This window comes from Lynx rufus, unplaced genomic scaffold (assembly GCF_022079265.1).
Source record: "Lynx rufus isolate CCGP_SWC_20201006 ecotype Redwood Valley unplaced genomic scaffold, mLynRuf1.p SCAF_10, whole genome shotgun sequence".
Lineage (NCBI taxonomy): Eukaryota > Metazoa > Chordata > Mammalia > Carnivora > Felidae > Lynx > Lynx rufus.
In genome coordinates, this window is record NW_025814824.1 from 81893692 (window position 1) to 81902440 (window position 8749).

The following is an 8749-nucleotide window of genomic DNA, read 5'->3' on the forward strand; positions in this document are numbered from 1 at the left end:
GTTGTTACAGTTTACATGACTTTATGTGAATTTAATTTGTAAAAATATTATTTCCTATTTTTTAGGGTTTTTGATTTATGAACAGTATAAATATTAAGAATGTACAGTTAGGGAGCACCTGGGTGGCTCTGTCAGTTAAACATCCAACTCTTGTCTTCAGCTCAGGCCATGATCTCACGGTTTGTGGGATCAAGCCCCACATCTGGCTCCACACTGACAGCATGGAGCCTGCTTGTGATTCTCTTTCCCAATCTCTCTGACCCTCACCTGTGCTCACTTGCTCTTTCTCTCCAAAATAAATAAATAAACATTTAAACACTTGTTTAATAAATAACAAAGAATGTACAGTTGGTTTGAGCTTATACATATTTAAATAACATCACAAAAAATTGTACATGAAACAATAGAACCCTACATATAACAGTTGGGGTTATTTATATTCTTTTTTTACTTTAGACAGAAAGCACAAGTGGGGAAGAGGGGCAGAGGGAGAGAGAGAAAGAATCTCAAGCAGCCTCATGTTCAGCGTGAAGCCCAACACGGGGCTCTCCCATGGCTCTGGGATCATGACCTGAGCCAAAATCAAGACTGGGACACACAACCAAACGAGCCACCCAGGCGCCCCTAATGTATAAGCAATAAGACAAAGAGATTGAGACACTGACTACAGTGAAAATCCAAAGTATTAAAAAAGGACAGAAGACAGACTCATTCTAACTGGTAGTCATCCAGCAAAGTGTCCTAGAGGAGGCTAAATCCAAGCCTTGCAGGTTAGGTAGAGCAGATGAGGGAGAGTCTAAACAAAGGCATGATAATATAAATGGGTAAAAGGGCAATCAATAATAAAGAATGGGATATTCTTGGGTAATGGTTATACTGGGAGACCAGGAGGGAGTTGAGTCCTCATTGGGTAATTCTGCAGTGCACACACAGTGAGATGCCCCAAATGACCAAGAACTCAGGATTCCATAAAACATAAGATATATTCACCTGGTGGTTTCCCTGAGTCAAAAAACAAGGGTCATACATCAATATTTTACAACCAGACTTAGAGATGCTTCAGACAGAAGAGTACAGTCTGGGGTCTAAAATCTGAAGTATTAACTTCTATATTCTGAAGTTTTAAAATATTGACCAACCAGGGGCTGCTTCTAAACCTGAGAGATGGAAAAGTGGTGGCATCAGATGTTCTAGTCTTTTTAATGCAAAGCTATGTGCACTCTGAAAAAAGGTTATCTGACCATAGACTGTCTCTCAACATAAATAATACAGCTATGGGATAAATGCTTATGAAGTCTGGGAGAGCCAGCACTGGGCATCTCTGTCACCAGAGCCAACCTCATATAGGGTGTTTTTGGCCTAAAGGAGAAAGGTCAAAACGGTGACTGCCACAGGAGAAACAAAGCACTGATACTTCACAGAATCCTTAGGGAAGAAACTCCAAAACTTCAATAATTGAAGTTCTCTTGTGCTCTAATGTCTCCTCTACCTAAGCTTTGGGGACTTCTTCACAGTCTCAAAGGATGCTCCCTTGACAGAGGGTGGAGTCTATGAATGTCTATAGTCCCCTCAGCCTGTAGAAGGTCCAGAGGAGGCAGGGAAGAAAACCTTCAGATTCATGAAGGTTGAAATCTTGTCTAGGAGCAGATGCCTTCCTTCTGTGATTTTTCTGGGCAGCCTGTCTATAGCTAAGACAGGAATTTGGAAAAGAATTACACCAACACAAATAAGCACATACCACCAATAACAACACTTTTAGATCCAGGGATTGGGCACAGGATGGGATTGATATTATCATTAAAAGAAATGTTTTCACTGTCCTATTTTCTCTGCCTATCTTTTATCTTTTTATGCTTATTCTTTCGCTCCAATTAATTTTCACTAGAAAGTGAGAGGCACGGAATACCTGTTGGGTGATCTCATATTTCATTGCCTTTTCAGATAATTTTCAACCTCCAGAATAATTGATGCAGAGGAAAACATCAGAGTTGGCAGAAATCATCATTCCATCAGCTGGAAATTAGATGGGAAGCAAACTGCTGATCCTCCTGCCATGAATTAATGAATGAAAATCCTCAATCAAAAGATAATTTCTCCAGGATTCTGCTCCTGCCCTTTCAGAGAATTCTCTCTTTCTCTCATTCCCTCTCTGTATCTATCTTCTTTTTTCTCTCTCCCATTTCTGTTTTCCCTGTATTAGTCTCTCTTTACAGCAGAAGACTGAAAGGGGGCTAAAATATACATTAAATTCTGAATTCTGAATGTTAATGGAAAGAAGTCACAATCCAGGTAATTGTAATATTTTGGTTGTTTTAATTGCTGATAGGAAGAATAAACAAAAAAATTCTTGGGTAGATTATATCGAATGTTGGAAGAGTCTGTTATAGTGTTACTTTATCTCTAGGTGAACTCAAAGCTATGGGGAAAAGTAACCTAACAAGACCCTCTGAATTCATCCTCCTGGGACTCTCCTCTCGACCTGAAGATCAGAAGCCACTCTTTGCTGTGTTTCTCCCCATCTACCTCATCACAGTGATAGGAAACGTGCTCATCGTCCTAGCCATTCGCTCAGACACTCGCCTCCAGACACCCATGTACTTTTTCCTGAGCATCCTGTCCTTTGTTGACATTTGCTATGTGACAGTCATTATCCCCAAGATGCTGGTGAACCTCTTATCAGAGACAAAGGCCATCTCTTATGGTGAGTGTCTGACCCAGATGTACTTCTTCATAGCCTTTGGAAATACAGACAGTTACCTCCTGGCAGCCATGGCCATTGACCGCTATGTAGCCATATGTTATCCTTTTCACTACATCACCATCATGAATCACAGACGCTGTGTCCTGCTTCTGATCCTCTCCTTCTGCATTCCACACCTCCACTCCCTCCTGCACATTCTCCTAACCAATCAACTCATCTTCTGTTCCTCTAATGTCATCCACCATTTTTTCTGTGATGACCAGCCAGTGCTGAAATTGTCCTGTTCCTCCCATTTTGTCAAAGAAATCACAGTAATGACAGAAGGGTTGGCTGTCATAATGACACCCTTTTCGTGCATCATCATCTCTTACTTAAGAATCCTCATCACTGTTCTGAAGATTCCTTCAGCTGCTGGGAAGCGCAAAGCATTTTCCACCTGTGGCTCTCATCTCACAGTGGTGACCCTGTTTTATGGAAGCATTAGCTATGTCTATTTCCAGCCCCTGTCCAACTATACTGTCAAGGATCGAATAGCAACAATTATCTACACCATACTAACCCCCATGCTAAACCCATTTATCTATAGTCTGAGGAACAAAGACATGAAGCAGGGCTTGACAAAGCTGATGCACTGGGTGAAATGCCAATAAGGAATCTGAGGTCTTAAGAGAAGCCCGTTAATCTTTCACCCCTGACTGCAGGTTTTTAACGTGTCTGTCATTCAGTTCTGAAGGACGGTAACTTTAATGATTTGTTTCATCCCTGATAGAAGAATGTTTATTGCATGTGATGAAACTAATGTGTTGAAGCTACCCCTAAATATGATGCCTATTTCCCAGTGGTCTCTAATATTATCTGACTGGGACAAGGTCTACCTGTATCTTGTTCTCTGTGCACCAGTCTAAATTTGGAAAACACATCTGGTTTCCAGGACATCACATGCCTTTCACATAATCCCAATCCTATTGAAATCGCTCCTATCCTTGAGTTTGATCACTAGAAACTCCTTATTTATAGGTATCCCTATTCATAGGGCTGAGTTTTCTTATGTAGTCATTTAAAGCTGTTTGAATGACTTTAAGTGTGTGTGTGTGTGTGTGTGTGTGTGTGTGTGTGCGCACGCATGTATGAGTGTGTAACTTATCATGGCAGCCCAAGTGCCCTTCAATAGCAAGATCTCTCTTTCTCCCCTTATAATGGTCATGACTCCTTCCTCTTGGTCAATTTCAAAGACTAAGGTCCTGACTTCTATAGTTATTATATGGTAAAAAAATGAAATCACCCCAGTAGATGACTCTTGGTGAATCAGTCCCAGGCCAGTTCCTCAAGAGCATAGCATCTCAGTGTTCTTCCCTCCTTCCCACCTGGCACAGTCGACTATGCATTGTCTTTCCTTATTAATTTCATTTGACCCAAATTTAAGTGTGCCACTCTCTCAGGGAGTAGATATTATGTTCCAATTACCCTGATAATAGATGCCTCCAACTGCTAGGGATTCTTCTTCCTTAACAGATGTGACCCAACTACTAACGAGAAAAACAGAATTAGGCATGGAAAAATGCCTTTGTCCATTGGTGAGTTCTGAAAAATATTAAGGTCGCTGTTAGTCCATAAATTTATTTGGCCACTCAGAGATTTGTGAATTCATTTGTTCATTTGACAAATTTCTATTTATTATACACTATGTGCCAGTCTCTGAGACTTAAAAACAAAGATTATGTGCTAGATGATAAGCCAACAGTCTGATGTCCAAAAATCTGCAGGAGCCTAAGGAAACAAAACAAAATAGGCAACACAAGACTTTAGAGTGAAATTTTGTGTTATTTGGGTTGTTTCCAGTTACAAGGTACAGAGGAACATGTATACTTTTAAGTAACAGGTGTCAAAAACAAAAAACAAAAAACCTCTGGGCTTAAGTAAAGAGAGACTGTATTTGAAAGGATTATTCCAAGATGGAGGGAAGGGGCCATAGTAGTAAGTGAGAGAGGACTGTTGTAACAGGAAGAATACCCAGCCAGGAGATCTGCAAGAAGTATCAAAGGTCAGGCAGAAAAGGGCTTTTCTTTTATAGGAGGAAGAGGAAGAAGCTAGAAGGAACCACGTGTGGTAAAGTGGGATGAGCAGGTGACAGTGGTGAGATTGGATAGTTGATCAGGGAAAGTTTTTCCCAGACATCAGTGGACATTCAGAGGGGCCATCACACAGGGGTGGTACGTGGACTTTGGCTGAGGGTCAAAGTCCAGTCATTTTTCAGAGCACAAAAGGGTGGGAGGATTTCTTCTCTGTTACTGTTTTCCAGGAGCACAGGGCTCAGGTAGGATTCAACATTGTCACAGGGGTTTATTGTAAAGATTCACAAGGGAAAAAGAGACAAACCTCAGCTACACAAACAAATCTCACAAAAGAATAAGAACCAAAGCATGAACATGCCCAATGGAGCTGGAACACGGTTGAGGCACTTGACAGTTATTTATCAGAAAATACGAAATTCATGAATATGTTATTTTGCTGCTCCTCTGTAGTCAGTTCACAGAAGAGAGCAGTGGTCTTGGGAAGCACACAAAGGTTAAGAGGCTTTTCTCCATTACTCTCATATAAAGATGTACAGGAGAGAGGGGTCAACCAGGTGGGGTAAACTGGAGACTACATAGGACTTAACCAGACGTGAAAATTTTCCCAAGACAGACCTGTAAACGGATATTGATAGCAGGTTGATGAAGGATCAGTTAGAAACTGTTCCTTTTATGAAAGTATCAACTTCCTCCAAAACACACATAAACACATATACTCTAAACATCTTTAGCAAACCCCACTCCTTATATGAGTCATTAGGAAAGGGCTTAAGTTGCATATCTGGTCATGTGGGGAGTAACAGAAGCAGAAACTTATAGAAAGAGGTCACAATAATATCACAATCCTCTTGGACTTGCAGAAATATTGGCATAGGTTTAAACTTCCACTGACTTTGGAAGTGAGGGATTCTATCTGATCTTACCTAGACTTTCAGCAAAGGAACCCTGCTGGTACTCAAGACTATATAATCACAGTAACCATAGAGCACTTAACTTTGAAAGAGACCAGACTAGGAACTTTACATACATGATGATACTAATTCTCTACTAAGTCTTTAACAGAAAACACAAATTCATTATTTGCATATCTCAGATGGGATACATGAGGATCAAAATGTATAAATAACTTCTTTATCCATCCGTCAATGGACATTTGGGGTTTTTCCATAATTTGGCTATTGTTGATAATGCTAGTACAAACATCAGGGTGCACAGCTGTGGTATACATATACACTGGAATATTAGTCATCAAAAAGAATGAAATCTTGCCATTTTTAATGACGTGGATGGAGCTACAGTGTATTATGCTAAGCAAAATGTTAGAGAAAGACAAATACCATATGATTTCACTCATATGTGGATTTTAAGAAACAAACCAGATCAACACAGCAGGGGGGTGGGGAAGAGAAGGAGGCAAACCATAAGAGACTCTTAGTGGTAGAGTACAAACTTAGGTTTGCTGGAGGGGAGGTGGGCGTGAGATGGACTAAATGGATGATGGGTATTAAGGAGGGTACCTGTTGTGATGAGCACTGGGTGTTATATATAAGTGATGAGTCATTAAATTCTATTCCTAAAACCAATATTACTCTGTATGTTAAACAACTAGAATTTAAATAAAAACTTGAAACAAAACAAGCAAAAATGTATAAATAACTTTCTGGAAATCAAACATTTCTTACCCTCAGTTCTGGAGATTGAAATCTGTTTGGACAATTATGGTTTTTACTCTTAACCCCTATCCTGCCTCCCTAAGGGTGCATATGTGGCTGTAAAGAGAATTTCTCTGACTTATTAATTCTGCCTTCTGCAATTTCTGGGAAAAAAATCAATTCTAGATCAGTGAGGTGGAGCTCCAACTTGACATTCTTGGAAACCGGAGCCCCAGAGGTAGAGATGACCAAGAGGACATACACCTTTTAAAAATGTGCAGAAATCACCAGGACAATTTAAACTTCTGCAGGTTGGTGAATGGGGGAATTGAGCCACAATAACTTAGACCTCAAGAGGAAGGCAGTCCTTCAGTTCTATACCCTTAACCATGACCTTCTCCCTTACCCTAAGGGTCCAAAATGACCACAAGGAAAATTTTCTCAAAGATACCAATTTTGCCTTAAGCAATTTCAAAAAAGGATCCATACTAAGAAGAGAGGTCTTTCATGAATTATAGAAGTAGTTAGGAGATGCCATGCTTCAGGAGCACCTGGGTGGCTCAATCAGTTGAGTATCCGACTCTTGATTTCAGTTCCAGTCATGAGCTCATCATCGTGGGATTGGGCCCTGCATCAGGCTCCATGCTGGGTATGCAGCCTGCTTGGGATTCTCTCTTTCCCTCCCCCACCCCCCGTTTCAAAATAAATAAACATTTTTTTAACCTAAAAGAAATGCCATGTTTCAGAGTACTGCTGAGGAGTAAAGAAGAGGAATTGCTTGGGGGTGATGGCTCATGAGTGTATACAAATGTCCAAACGATCAAATTGTGTACACTAAATATGTGTAGTTTTTGGGTATCAGTGATAACACAATAAAGCTGTTTTTTTAAAGGAGGGGGAGTTTGCAATATTTCAATGCCTAATAAACACCAAGAACTATTGTAGGCACTTTATGCAAGTCAATTATTTTCACCTGAGGGCAAGAGAAAGCTTTGAGGAAGATCTTATTGTCCATTAGGTACAGAAGAGGAAATGGGGGCAGAGAGAAGGTGAACAGACTTGCCTGAGAACATGCAGCTATTAAGTGGCCAGAGCCACCACTCTAAGTTGGTCCAGCTCAAAAGCCACACTCACTTAACTAAACCAGGTTGTCCAACCCTGTCCCCATTACACCCCACACAGTCATTGCTGTCTGAAAACCTAATGTTCCATTGACTGCGTCCTCAGAAAAACTGACAGTGAATCTGAGGGATGAATGAGGAGACAGAGCCAGCTGTGGAGAGCTCGGAGGGAAGGAATGTCAGGTGCAAATGTCCTGAGATGGAAAACCTTAGTTCAAAGAACATTTCAAAAGTCAGCATGGCTGGATTATAACAAGAGGGTTAGAATGGAGTTGCCTTTTTAAGTCCTGGTAAAGAACTTGCATTTTATTCCAAAGTGTGATGAAAGTCATTTGATGTGGAAACATGACCTGATTTCCTTTACGTTACAAATGGTGGAGTTGCTTCCCTGAGAATTGCTGGAAACGTTCTGTTTTTATACTTTGTTCTCATTGTTTCCCTTCTTTTGGTAGCTAGATAGGCTGTTGAGGCTATCTTGTTGTTGCTTTTCTATTTCCTTATGTATAACTTCCTCAATCGGAGAGCATACATCCAAAATTTAAGTCTATTAATTGTTACATTTAAGTTTCAGAAGAATTTCACTGTTAGCCTGTTTGAAAATACCAGATAATACAGAACTGGACAATAAATCCTATGGGGGAGGGTAGTGTAAGTCTTCACATGATGTTTGCAGCAGGAGTCTGTCATCAAATCCAGCCTTAAAAAAAGCGCTATCTTCCCATCTTTGAACCAAGGAGGCGGAATCAGCCTCAAAGGAGTCATGAATCCCCAGATGTTAAATGGGCCAGAAAATGTTCAGTGCTCTCCTCTTAGTAGAAGATGCCACCATGCAGCCCAGACTTCTAACCCTCTGGAGAGGCTATGATGCAAACTTTTGGATTCCCTCCTGCAGGGACTAATCAGCCATTGAGGTAGTCCCTTGAACCCCAATTACATTAATTCCATGAGCCAAAATGTGTCTCCTCCTGAATGAGTGCCCAAATGCTTCCAGTTCCAATCACTCTAGAGCCTTGGGCATTGTGGCAGACAACACAGAGCCTTTAGTAGTGCTTGGTAGAGCCTCCTCCTTGTGACACTGACCCCGCTCTCCAATCAGATATCCACATAAAGCCATTTTCTAAACTTATGTGTTAGAAAAAGCAGAAGCAGAACTATAAATACAGAGAACAAACTGATGGTTGCCAGAGGGGATAGGTTGGGGTA

At 40.7% G+C, this 8749-nt stretch overlaps 1 protein-coding gene across 1 annotated transcript; it reads left to right on the forward strand.

The window, feature by feature from the left end:
• The first annotated feature begins 2267 nt into the window (after window positions 1-2267).
• On the forward strand, window positions 2268-3351 carry LOC124526724 (olfactory receptor 1L1). The gene has a single exon (XM_047099856.1). The coding sequence runs from the start codon at window positions 2419-2421 to the stop codon at window positions 3349-3351; it is 933 nt and encodes a 310-aa protein (XP_046955812.1). The 5' UTR covers window positions 2268-2418.
• Window positions 3352-8749: the final 5398 nt, after the last annotated feature.

What these genes read in the sequence shown, in the direction of transcription:
- LOC124526724 (XM_047099856.1), top strand. Translation starts at nt 2,419, where the DNA reads ATGGGGAAAAGTAACCTAACAAGACCCTCTGAATTCATCCTCCTGGGA.